A 13,933-nucleotide genomic window follows, 5' to 3' on the forward strand; every position below is an offset into this window, starting at 1 on the left:
TCCGACCATAAGCTTAAAAACTACAAATAAAAGTTCACTACAGAGTTTACTGCAGATTACTAAGTTATTCAAATTAGTGTCGCTTTTGTACGTGGTGTGTTGATAAAACAATACACACGCCTAAAAAATTAGTAAGTTAGGTATAATCGACAAGATTTATAGCCAACACAAAGAACACAAGAGTTATCGCCAAAAAAGAATAATAAAAAACGAAAAAAAAAAAACTCATTTTTTAAAATTTTTATGCCATTGAAGCGCCAAATATAGCATTCGAAATTATTTTCTGTTTGAAAAATGAGTTTTTTCATCCCAAATGACAAATTTAACAAGTTATCACACAGAAGCAATTTGGAGCTTTGCACTAATATTGCGATACAACACAAACAAACAAAAAAACATGAAAAAAAACCGAAAAAGTGAGCATATGTCTCGATTAAAGATAGTCAGGAGCCCAGCTAAATTTATAGGTAGCTCCTCGATAATTTTGGAATCCTGTCATACTGATGCGGGATGAAATGGGTTATTTCAAAAATTGGACTTTGCCAAAACCTTAGTTCGTTCTCTGCTAAAATAAGTGAGAAAGAAATCTTCGCAAAGCTACTAGGGGATTTTGCAGGCACGCAGGGGGGTGCATGGGTGGTCTTTACATTGGTACCCTTTTAAGGAAACCGGTAGCGAAGTTTGAGAAAAACTTAAGATTTGCAAAAAAAATTCACGAAACTTTGGAAAGCGTCTCAAAAATTAAAATTGAATAAAAAACCCAATTCGATACATTTTCATTCTACCTGTTTCCATCGAGCCGCCGCAATTTTAATTTAACATGCCAAACGAGACATTTGAAATTTTAATTGGCAACGGAACAAAACTTACGAAGCGGAAACAAAGCCGACAACCTTTGATAGACACCAGTTGAGCCGAAAAAAAAGGATTTTTTACAAAAAAAAATTCAAGTCGCCCTGAATCTACAATGATCAACACTTGCAACTACCATGATACTTGCTTACAGTAAAAAAAAATCCGTGATATGGCAACTAAGCTGACGAAACTTACGCAGAAAAACCAAAGTCCGATTAGCCAATTATGTCTGTGATCGACTTGGTATTTTTGGCGTAATTTTTTATTAACTACGAAAAGCCAAAATGACCCAAAGATAAAAATCCTCAAAACTAAACTCACTCACGATTTTGCGCCATTTGCCATAAGCAAATAAATTGGAATAGAAATTGAAAAGAAATCGAAATTCAGGTCCTATAAAAAAACTTCCACGGATTCTCATTTACACTTACAGCATAGTGCCTTGCGACTCTGTCTTGTGCGGCGATGTACGCCTTGTAGTCGGCTAGCAGCATGTAGTGGTCGTGGTTGACCAGGTTGGAGTAGATGCCCTTGAACAGGTCAGGGTTCTCCCGGTTGAAGTATCCGTCTCTAATCATGTCACATACACACTTCAGCTCCGGATCTGCCTGGTAGAACGAGTACGGGTTGTATCTAAAACCAAACAATATTCATCTACTAGTCTTCTCGCCTAGTTAAAATGTCAATCATCTAGGATCTCTAAAACAAATCCACTACAACGGGTCTGAGGTTTTTATTTTAAGAAAATGAGACATCTTCCAAAATCGTAAATCACTTAAGCTTAAGAGTACAAAAACAGTACAATTCGACAAACTTTTCTGTTGCTTAAATGATACTATTATTGTAATTGTCGAGCTTTAATAGTTGTCTTAGGGGATCGATGTGTTACAGTTTAGACAGAGTTTGAAGTTGAAGTCCGATTACAACCCAACAACCCAAACACCTGTAAACACAGGGGCGGATTTAGGGGGGGTTATTTGCATTATTTTGAGATGTCGATTTTCGGCTGACCCTAAAATTTTTTTGAAGGCCTCAAAATATACTAATTTTGAGGGGGAAGCGCGCGCCAAAAAAAGCAATTTTTTTGGTTAAAATTTTCTAAAAAGTGCCTCAAACCGCATTTTTTGGCATGTTTTTTTCTTCAAAAATTTGACTGCGGGGTCTTTTTAGTGCTTTGGCAGGGCTCGCAAAATCAAATAAGTCGACTTGAAAAAAAGGTTAACAAATTTTTTTTTTTAAATGCACAAACTCCTCTCCCTCCCTCCCTCCCCTCCCCCCCCCCCTCGAGAAAATCCTACATCCATTCCTGTTAAAACAGATAGAAAAAAATCAAATAATCCAATGGCGATCTCTCAGAGGTTATATATGATAAAATAACTATGTGCTTGAAGTTCATTAGTTTCTATGATAATCTTCATTTGAAAACAAATAATTACTACTAAATAGAGCAGTTTTAGTGCAAGGATAAGCATGTAGAATACTACTGCACTTACCCCTTCTTCTTGAGTGCCTCGACCTCGTTGACCTTCATGCCGAAAATGAACATGTCCTCCTTGTTGGTCAGCTCCTCCAGCATCTCCACATTGGCCCCGTCCAGGGTCCCAATCGTCACTGCCCCATTCAACATGAACTTCATGTTTCCAGTGCCACTCGCCTCCGTACCAGCTGTCGAGATCTGACAACAAACAGGGTAACAATGTCAATATCTTTTTAAAACCTTCTTGAAAACTCTTTGCCCAACATCGAAAGCTGTTTACAAAAATGGAAAACAAACCATGGCTTAAAAGGAATTATACTAGAAAGCTTGTTGCAAAATAATGGGATTTCCGACTGTATTAATCAGATTCCAAGAACGTTAGAATAAGAAGCCTCTTGACATTTTTGCAATTGAAATCGGTTTCCTGTCTGTTTTGAAGCCTGTTCTTTTTCCTATATAAAAAGCATGTTCGTAATAAACATACCTGCTCGCTGAGATCTACGGCAGGGATGACTTTCTCAGCTAGGGAGACGCGGTAGTTCTCCAAGAACACCATCTTGAGCTTGGTGTTGACCATAGGGTCGCTGTTGACCACTCGAGCGACTCGACAGAACAGGTTGATGATCTGCTTTGCTGTCCAATACCCGGGAGCAGCCTAGCAACAGCACAACAGATAAAACTCAAAAAATGTGCTCATGATGTAGAAGACTTATTCAGAAACATTCATTGCCACATACGGATTTTCTTTTTTGATCAATTTGTGAAAGCTCAAATGAGGTAATTTTCTCTACCATATTTGCAAAGACTCATAATTTTACGAGATAGGCTCATAACAAGTGACAAGTTCATACCTTTCCACCGATCATGATGGTTCTAGGGACGATGTTGGCATTCGGATTCGCCTTGATTCCTAAACAAAATTCGGAGGTCTGAGATAATGATGAGGTGATGAGATTAGTCCTATTCTGCGCATTTGAGGTACCATACGGGGTTGTTCAGTATTTCTTAAATTCTTCTACAACAATTTGGTAAATCGATTCCCCGGTTTAACAGGTTTGATGGCTTATCTCGGGATTGCACAACTCGTGCGTCTATAAAAAGCAAGTATGGCCTTGTAATGTAGGTTCAATTCCCGTCCCTCTCTACTGGAATCCACATATTTTGAAAAGCGGACTCACTATTGTAGAGAGTGATTGCGTGGAGGATGTTCATGAGCTGTCGCTTGTACTCGTGGATCCTCTTCACTTGGCAGTCGAACAGAGAGTGGCAGTCCACTTTGATGCCGTACTCCTTCTCTATGTAATGTGCCAGTCGCTGCTTGTTCTCATTCTTCACCTACACACACACCCAAACATAAACAACCGAACAAATCGCAACTGGCGATCAAATGTAAAATCTACATCAAAAACCAATACTCTGAAATTGACTTGTAATCCGGTACACAACCTAACTTTAAAGCATTAAAAATGACAATTATTTCACGGAAACTAAAAGAGATTCACAGTCCACAAGTTTCCGAAGCCTGAATGCCATGTTCTCAAGTTTCATGTTTCTTTTACCGCATGTTTCTCATCAACTCGCGAATTTCTATCTCTTGTAACCAATCCTTTGAGGCTCATTCAGTTAAATTCAAACAAACAATTGCTTTAATTTCCAGCGTTACCCGTTCTGGTGGTACTTCCGCACTATCCTGCTAATTATCAGCATCAGACTTTGGTAAGCGGAGCTCATTTAAGTTATTTTTCATTCAAATTGTGATTTAGCTGTTTTTAGTTGGCCACCATGCAGCTAGCTGGACAAAGGAACAATTACAGTTTCTCAGTAAAAAAAAACTTGGAAGCAACCCTCAGTCAATTCAAACTATCGTTATCCTCTCCTTCACTCTTAATTTAAAATGCTTAATTTAGAATGCTTAGGGGAGATTTCTCTCACTCCTGTTTGGAAAGAAATCCCCAGACATTTTTACAAACCATGAATATTGAATAGCTCTGATTAACGCTAACGGTCAACAGAGGATAGAAAAATCCTTATTTGAGAATACGAAAAGAAGCTAAGACGATTTTAAAAAGCTACAACAAATCGAAGCAACTTTTAACGGCTTATTAATCTGAAACTGAGAGATAAATACAGCCGACAGACAAATGAAAACGAGAAAACAGTCAATGAAGACAAGACAATAGAAAAAAAAACATTAAAAAAACGAATTTCCTTGAGCCTTGGTAAAAACTAACTCAATTAAAAAAAAATAGTATTCCGCTAGTAAACTTTACATTTGAAATCCAGTTTGTGAATTTAATCCGAATTCACATTTTGCGTGCCATCTGTGCGATTTTATTGTTGGAGAAATTCATATATTTATCATTACGCAAATGAATGAAGTAAATTTATAAAAATCAAATCGCAAAAGGATAGCCAGTTGGAGTGCAAGGAGCACAGAAATCCGACCACGAAAAAAAAAAACATTTTTTTTTGCAAATTGTGATATTTCTTGTTTATTTGGCTATGAGCGAATCTGAACTAAAGCCTAGAAAATAAAATTCGATAGATAAGAGTAGAAAACGCATATTTTACATAGGTTTTATCAAACTAATAATCAAAGAAAAGAAACGAAGTTTCATAAACTAATATTCCTTGAGTAAAACTAAGTTTCGACAACTTATTTCCGCATTATCGCTCGAAATTAGACCAAACATCAAAAAATTTTAACAGCGAAAACAGCGGAAAAAAATTAATAGGGTTCGAATCACGACTGTAGAAGCTTTAATATAACATATCACACAACCCCTTCCAACTATTTTTGTGGTACGCGATTTTGCGAGAAAAAAAAAACAAAAAAAAGAACATCCAAATACAAAAATCCTTCCCACCGTCAGTGGTCGGAACAAAAAGCAATTGGGCAAAAAAATTGCCAAAAAAACACAACTTTCTGAGCCAAAAAATAGATATCTGAATTTACAGAAACACTGCAAACATACAGTTGGACACAATAAGAGAATACGAGCGAATAAAAATCAAGAAGTAGGTTCAAAAAAGTTAGATAAAAATAAAAATTCAAAGGGTTAGGAAAACACTGACCACTAAGGTAAAACAACCACAAACCTCGGCCATCAAAGTCTACAGCCCTACACAACAAAGCTACTAAGGCTTGAAAAACCAAAACACTTGACTCTTTAAAAAAGAAATTTCGCGTGCTATAAAGCATCCCAATACTATGCATCAAAGTGCCACCAAAATGAGCACTTTTTTAAGCTAGTTGGATTGGAAAATAATAATAACGCAATGCTTACAAGATTGTTTGTGTAAAAAGAGTCAATCAACTAAACGAAACCGAAAAAAGATAGTCGTGAAAAACTTTCCATTTTTATGTTTCAAAGACACAATGAATCACGTTAAAGTTTTTTTAAAAATCAAATACTTCCAATATTTTTACAAGGTACAAAAAAGTTTTTTGGATTAAAATTCAAACCGTTCATTTAAACTTATTAACGAATAATCTAATTTCGAAAAACGTAACTACCTAAAGAAGAAACAACAATTTTTATTGAAAAATCAATTTTCGAAAAAAAACAAGATGGTCTTAAAACTCTTGAAAAATTTGATTGACACTTTTCATTTAAATAAATCCAATTTGAAAAAACTGGATCAATAGGTAAATATTTCCGAAACTAGAAATCGACCACAATCATTGCGTTTTATACAATTTTGCTATTCGATATTGGAGTTTGCCTTCCTTTCAACAAAGGAAACGAATTGAATTTAAAAAAAACCGCCGAACTAAATTTGAGCCTAAATGAATTCTGAAGACTTTTCCTGAAAAAAAATCATCACTACCTATTTAAGACTTTGAACTACGTTCAACGACTCTTTAAAAAAGAATATTTGTCAGTTTTTTGATAAACAAACAGAATTAGAGAACATTTGGAAAAAGACAGTTGGCCACCAGACAGTTGGCAAAATATCAAAACTCCAGGAAAGTAAAAATCAAAGAAAAAAACTACCACGTTCAACCATCAACTGCGCTCATTCACGATTAAAAATCATCATTTGACTCTTTAATCAACTCTATAAAGAATCCCAGGTTGACTATTGGAGTTTGCTCTAGATTATAAATGCAAAAATTGCTAACAGATTTTTAGCGACTTGAGCAATTTCCAAGGAAATATTTATAGCATTTTCACTGCAACTCAGCTCAACTTCACTGGAAACGCAATTCTCTAAATCAAATCAATGTATTGGTAATTTCAATGCATCGCACATCCCAATAAACCTTAAAAAGCGTGCAGAAAACACGAGACATAGACCTAAATAAGTGAAAACTCACTGTGTTGATTAACATTATTGATTCAATGAATGTGAACAGCTCAAGCTTGTGATAAAATTAACTTAACTTACCCTTGAAACGGCCATCAGGAACTGAGGATCCTCCGCCCATTGCTCCAGTTTCCTCAGCTGGCTCAGATCTGTCAGCCAGTCGTCACTGCCCAATTTCTCCACAATCAAGTCAGCCAGAGAAGGGTTGCACAACACCAACCAACGTCTGCAAAGGTGCAAATTACGAAAAACTGAACCAAATTGAACTTCATGTTTAAATTACCAAACAAGACCATTTAGATTACAGCAACACACTGATTCACGCGCAATTTACCACTCGCGCCGAATGTAACTTCAGCGGAGCGAGCCACGGCTGCTTGCCAATGCCGAGTTTTAAAATAGCTTTCAAACCGAGCTGAATTGTCTTTTGCTGCGAGCTGACGCGGTACCAAGAGTTTGTGAACAAAGAGCTCCTTCATCAACAATAAACAAAGAGGCAAACATTTAAAAATTATTTTGCAGCACTTTTAAACACAGTGGCGAATCGAAATTTTAAATTACTTGCGATAAAATACAAGCGCAGCATTGCAAGCTAGCAAATACAAAGAGATAGAATTTTAAAATCAAAATTTCGAAATATTTTTTTTTTGCTAAAATTGAAAATCATTTCAGAAAAACAGCCGAAAAGCAACCATCACTTTTGGATAAATTTTTAAAATTTACCGAACGGCCACTGAGCCTACAACAAGTGGGTAAACACCATTTGTTGAGCCGAGTACAAAAAACGCCATTAGAAACTGTTGTCAATTTTTTTTGAGCAGTTAAATTTTAAAACTTGCAACCTCCTGAATTTTTCAAAAAAAAAAAATCGTTTTTTGCCGTTGAAGCGACAAGAAAATGATTTTCAATTTTTGCAAAAAAAAAAAAACATTTTTACAAAACTTTGTTATTCCGTCTCTCTTTGTATAAAGTAACAGAGCCGATAAAACATACGATGAAACCATTGATTCCGAATAAAGCTTTTAAGCGAAAAGAAGAAGGAAAACCAAAGAAAAATGCGAAGTCAGGGTTATGAATTTTTACAAATTACACGAGTCAATCAAAAACACTTGCATTTACGATGATAAGTGCTGACAGCTTAAGAAACTTCCCCATGTGACATCTAAGCCAAAAAAAACATAAGCAAACAAATGAAAGTCCGACAATTCAATTTTTACAGGAAAGAAATGCAATTTCATACATACTGGAAAAAAAACAGGTCCGGCCGGGACTCAAACCCCAGACCTTAGGGCACAATGGCAATCGCGTTACCTCTCGAAACGGTAAAGACACTCAAAGTTGCTAATTTTACTAAACGTGACGTTTAAACGCAGATAACTATCGAAATTTTAGTCTGTGATAGAAACAATTGACTGTCCGTAATATCAGACTTCCAATCATTAGCTTCGGATACCAACAAACAATTGACTGTCCGTATTAGCAGACTTCCAATCATTAGCTTCTGATACTTACTTCCTCTTCGCAGAAAAAATGTTACCTATGTGTTAAATTTTTACCTTGGCGTGATTCCGTTAGTCTTGTTCTGGAACTTTTCTGGTTCCATATCAAAGAAGTCCTTGAACACTGTTTCTTTGATGATCTCGCTGTGGAGAGCGGCCACTCCGTTGATGGCATGAGATCCCACTATAGACAAGTGGGCCATGTTGATCCTCTTCTCCGGCAACTCCTCAACTATGGACATGCGGCCCATACGAGGGAAGTCTCCCGGCCACTTTTGCGCCACTTTGTCCATGAAGCGCTGGTTGATCTCGTAGATGATGTTCAAGTGTCTCGGCAGCAGAAACTCCAACATTTTCACAGACCATCTGCAACAATTATCTATCTTCTACATTGCTACACGTTTTTGAGAGCTTTCACGCTCTTTGTTTATTCAAAACAGTAGGTATGAGCTAAAAAATACTAGACGTATACTCATTTGAAAATTTCATGCATCATACACTTTTCATTTGTTATGAAATTAGATTACTTGTCCAATTGAGTGGACAACTAGGCCCAAAAATAAGATCTATGCCAACCTCTCAAGAGCTTCGGGCAGCACAGTATGGTTAGTGTAGGCCATACATCTTTGGGTCAGACTCCACGCATCGTCCCAGCTCATTCCCTCGATGTCAACTAGGATGCGCATCATCTCCGGAATAGCGAGTGAGGGATGAGTATCATTCAACTGGATCGCCACCTTGTCCGGTAGTTTCGACAGGTCTACTCTTGATTTGTCCAGGGTGCCAAACTTGGACACCTTGAAGCGTCTGAGGAGATCCTGGAGAGACGCAGCTACCAGGAAGTACTCCTGTTTCAGTCGCAATTCTTTCCCCTCGATGAACTGAAAAGCATGATCAGAATTCCACGCCAGGTCAAGGTAGCCAAAACTCTTACACTTATCATTCCAAACAATTTCGATACGTTCCCCTGGTTTTTCAACCAAGCATGGCTTATTTTTGAAAATTCAACCAGAGAAAACTCGACCTAAGAAGCAATTTGATCACATTGACGTGTCGTATTTCTTTGATTATTTACTGCAAAGGATATCCTGAATTTTCATCCAGTTACGATTGAATCTTTATTGGAGAGGGAGGTATATATTCACGTTTTGACATCCTGCATTTGTTATTTGAGATAAGCTGAATACACCACTCTTAGTCTACTAACTCGCTACAGCATGTAAACAGGGAACTTGACTGAGAGCTGTTTTTTTATTCCTTTCCAATAGAAACAATAAATAATTCCCTGAAATAGTCGTCCGTGGCTTTTGATTTCCTTTTTCACTAGCAGACTTTTCCTTCATGACAAGATTTCAGCTTTAATTTCACCACATACATTCATTCATTCTGGTGATTAAAAATTTAAACACTTTCCTATGTAACTAGAACTACACGCCTCTTTGTTACATCTGACAAGACTGAAAAAAACATCTAATACAAAACAGAATAGCTGGTGCATGGCCAGTCAATCCGTTCATGTATTTATCACGCTTCATTCAAGTTATTTTTCATAGCTCATTCACTTGACACAATACTCTGACAGGTAAAATTATTTGTAGCTTAAGCTTCGAGATATTGACCTTCATTGCCAATATTAGACAGCATGCAAATCTGTGCTACAACATTCTGCTTGTTACTCAACAAGGTTCTTGCATTCGTATCGTATTCATGTGGAAACCAACTTCAGTTTAAGATTCCCTAGAGTAATGGAAATGCAAGGCAAAATCTGGTCGATAAACATTAATTGTCTAGGTATTCTTGACGCCATGTAGAATGGCTCAAAGGGGAAACCGAATGTAGAGCTTAAGAAGCATGCTAAACTTAGGTCTGCTGAACTGACTGAGACGAAAATGACACACCAATTGCAAACAATTGAAGAACAAAATAGAGCAAATGAATGTAAATCAGTAGTCAGATAAAAACCATTCAAAGAATAAAATATGACAAAACAAGCATACGTATTCAAGAACAGACACCAATGCAATTAAAAATACACATTGCAGTACCTGAAAAAAAGTTAAGAAAAAACTACACAATAAATGGGAACATTTAACCAAATTAAGCGATTTCATAATTGGACTAAATTAATTTAAATCTAAATGTTTTTCAAGCTTTTTGATTGTTTTCAAAGTAAAAGGAGGAACGTTGCGTTGATTGAAGAGATAAAATAGTAGGTTCCATTTTGAAAAAAGGTTGCAACGAAAAAAATTGCAAAAAACCGTTCACTTTCTCTCTTTCAGATGCACTTACATTGTCATTGGGGTACAGCACTCGCGAGATGTTCTCCGCCAAGTTGCGGTCACAAACGGCATTCAAGTAGTCTCCTACATTGACTAAAACAACCGGAAACATACTAACACAATGTTAAACATTTGAAAAGACCACCATTCAAAAGATCAGCACCCATTTACGACCACATTTTTTTATTGCATAACTGAATTACGCTGTTCAATTAGCTTTAAGCCAAAATCGTATAGTGCGAAGACTTCTCAAGGATTTGAAAAAAAAACTTTATTTAGTCATCCACTTACTCCTTAATATTGCACTTTTTGACACATAACAGAATTTGCGATACAACACATACAAATAGCATAGTAAGCCAGCAGACAGAAAATAAGATGGAAGCTACGAAGCCGAACAAACTATTTAGATAAAATTTTCAAATGGCATGTGTCACGAATAATGTCCAATTGAGGTAAAAAGACATGAAACACAATGCCCATTGTTTAATTCGAGCTGAGACAAAATTTACGGACTAGTAAATGTCAGAAAATGCTTGTGCAGACGTCCATTGAGCCAAAAATTTTATTAATTTTTTTCATTAAAAGCTATAAAAGTTTTAGGTTGTTACGTCGCCTTTGCACGATTCCTCATCAAAAAAAATTTTTTCCCCTTTAATCTACCATTATGAGGCACGTAACAGCATGATATTTCCATTCTAAATTTATTTAAGCCGATGAACCTTTAAATTAAAAACATGAAAAAAACTATACAAAATCTTGAAACTCAACTGCCTGCATCACCAAATGTTAGACACAGCGCTCTTAAATGGTTTAAGCTCTTTAATTTTTCAAATGCTTTGGAAATTAAGTAGATGAAAAAAAGCAGGCTCGCGACAATCAGACAATTCAAATTTTCCCAGAAAAAATTCCATAGATTAAAAAACATATCCAACAGGCATTTGGAAAATAGTCAACGAACGTAAGGACACAGAAAAAATTGATTTCAATTTTCGAATTTCAAAAATTATGAAGCGTATCAAAAAAATGACAATAAACACAGAGGCGAGGCTGAGCTTCGCACCACTTGCGATAGAAAAATGAATGACTATCATTAAAAACAAATGAAAACTAAATAAAAATCTTCAAAAATCGTTTTTCTCAACAAAAATTGCAGCAAAAGCCCAAATTATCTGGAGCGAAATTACATGCACTAATGGAAAACTCACATGGAGCTTTCGGAGTGCTAGAAAAAACCAAAGTTTGAAAAAAGTCCTTTCTGCGGGACTAAGTCGACAAAATATGCAGAGACAATAAATAAAACACTGCGAAAATTTTCAGTATGCTGAAAAAACAGGTTTCGACCGAATCAAACTCCCGGGATTTCAAGTCTCAAGCATGGGTGTTACAAAAACTTGGAAAAAATCTGAACCTTCAAAAAATCAAGTCCTCTGACCGTTTTCTCAGTCTTTCTCACAAAGCCAAAAATACATGAGCAGAGCCCTTTAAACTGAAAAAAAATTCAAGGCCAATTCCCCCTCGAAACGCACACATGCGCATACAAAAATTGTTTTCATTCATTAAACGACGCAAAATGAGGGCTCTAGGCCGATATATAGGCCGAAACTAATACAGCCGAAAAAGAATAAATTTTAACAAATCGAGTTAGTAAAATTTTAATAAATTAAAAGCATATTTCGATTAGGCTGGAAATTTAAAATGCTATCAAGCCCAAAATATTTCTGTTGCAACAGAAACGCTGAGTAGATGAAAGAGTTTAGGAGATGAAACTTGTGAACAAAATTATTTACGGGAAAAAGTCTAGTTAGTACCCGATTGCAACAGCCTTGCCTGTCGCAAGGGTAATCGAAAGTCGAACCCAAGTTGCAGGAATAAATCAAAAACTCTTTCACTTACAATGCTATTGCTTACAGCGCAAGAAAGTTCCACAAAACAGACAGACAGAAAAAAGGTCGACGGGCTGCATGAGTCGAAGCTTAATGATTTGAAATTATTATTAATTCAGCTATAAAATTATTCAAGTAATTGTTTAACGATTTGTTAGCCTGAAAAAAGTCTATATGCCGATTTGATATTGCTTACTAGCTCGCTTGCGTAATAATGTAAATCGGTTTATTTATCTAGTAAGTTTCTGATACTTCGGTTTATTGAGCTCAGTTCCCTGTATACATTCATCGGTGTACTCACATGAGCTCAGGTGGAAGGCGGTGGGTGCCTTGGCAGACCACAGTCGCAGAGTGTTCACATAGTTGTTTCGGAAGCCAGGAATGGGAGTGTCATACGGCATTGCCATCACTACCTATCAAGCACTAGGATTTAAATATTTAATACCAAATTTTTGAGCCGTGTTATAAAGTAAACCTAGCCAAGTGACTAAAAAATAAGCTATTTAACTTCGATTCATTTTTTCACAAAGAGGCGAAGGTGCACTTTGCAATCACAAGCGAGAAAACGGTAAAAAGAAGCTCTATAAAGGTAAAACAATGAAAAAAGGAAAGAAAAGGCAAAAATACGCCGTAAAAATTGTGTCGAGCCCCCGAACTCGAGTTTAAGAGTCACGCTTCCTCGCCATGATCTTTCGAAAATCGGCAATCACTAGCCAGAAATAAAGCAAATAAAACAGATGCTTAGTTAATTGCCAATTCTATGCCAGCAAAGAGCCACCAAATGAGCACTTTTATTTGCAAAATAGGAGAGAACAAAATGTGAAATCGTAAGCTAGCTTTTCTACATTCAGTAAAGAAGGGGTGGCATGATGACTCTTAATTATTCGAAAAGTTGAAACTTGGTAAAATGAACGATCGACCTGTACAATTTTTAAAGGAAGGTTGGAAAATATAATTGATACCTCGGTGTCGACCCACTGCGGCGCTCCTCCCTCCTTGGGGTAGTGAAGTTTGCCGTAGAAGTGCACCGGGATCTGGTACTCTGGTCTTGCAATCTCCCATGGGTTGCCAAACTTGAGCCAATCATCAGTCTCCTCATGTTGCTCATCATTGAAAATCTTCTGGGTGAAGATTCCGTAGTCGTATCTGATCCCGTATCCATATGCCGCCAGACCCAAAGTTGCCATAGAGTCAAGGAAACAAGCTATAAAAAAGGACTGCATTGGTTTAAGCCAAAACTAAGAATACATTACTGAGAACCAGTAGTGCATGCTACCTAGAGGCTCATTCAGGTCACTACTAATCGGGCAATTAGTAAAAGAAATGAAACTTGCATTTGCATCGTGATAAAAACAAAATCAATGAATTTAATTGTCAATCAAATAGGTCGCAAAATTTACTGACCTGCCAGACGACCCAGTCCTCCGTTTCCGAGTCCAGCATCTTCTTCCTTCTCTTCAAGGGTCTCAAGTTCCAATCCCATCTGATAGAGCGCCTCATCAACTTGCGACTGCATACCCAGGTTCGCCATAGTATTGGTCAATGTACGCCCCATATAGAATTCCAGAGACAAGTAGTACACTCTCTAGAACACACAAACAACATTCAGAATTCTAAACTTCAGCA

The 13,933-nt window shown here is 36.8% G+C and overlaps 1 protein-coding gene across 1 annotated transcript in view; it reads right to left on the reverse strand.

Annotated features, from left to right (window-relative positions):
• The window catches only part of LOC134840763 (glycogen phosphorylase-like), a 428,033-nt gene that overhangs the window by 2,572 nt on the left and 411,528 nt on the right, over positions 1 to 13,933 (reverse strand). Inside the window, exons 4-15 of the mRNA XM_063856790.1 lie at positions 13,712 to 13,892; positions 13,270 to 13,511; positions 12,609 to 12,720; positions 10,432 to 10,514; positions 8,719 to 9,023; positions 8,200 to 8,508; positions 6,725 to 6,869; positions 3,511 to 3,667; positions 3,184 to 3,242; positions 2,817 to 2,987; positions 2,349 to 2,530; positions 1,287 to 1,488 (exon numbers count right to left, since the gene is read on the reverse strand). Coding sequence (XP_063712860.1) covers positions 1,287 to 1,488; positions 2,349 to 2,530; positions 2,817 to 2,987; positions 3,184 to 3,242; positions 3,511 to 3,667; positions 6,725 to 6,869; positions 8,200 to 8,508; positions 8,719 to 9,023; positions 10,432 to 10,514; positions 12,609 to 12,720; positions 13,270 to 13,511; positions 13,712 to 13,892 — 2,148 coding nt within the window. The remainder of the gene's footprint in view (positions 1 to 1,286; positions 1,489 to 2,348; positions 2,531 to 2,816; positions 2,988 to 3,183; positions 3,243 to 3,510; positions 3,668 to 6,724; positions 6,870 to 8,199; positions 8,509 to 8,718; positions 9,024 to 10,431; positions 10,515 to 12,608; positions 12,721 to 13,269; positions 13,512 to 13,711; positions 13,893 to 13,933) is intronic.

The sequence above is a fragment of the Symsagittifera roscoffensis genome, chromosome 2, assembly GCF_963678635.1.
Source record: "Symsagittifera roscoffensis chromosome 2, txSymRosc1.1, whole genome shotgun sequence".
Lineage (NCBI taxonomy): Eukaryota > Metazoa > Xenacoelomorpha > Acoela > Convolutidae > Symsagittifera > Symsagittifera roscoffensis.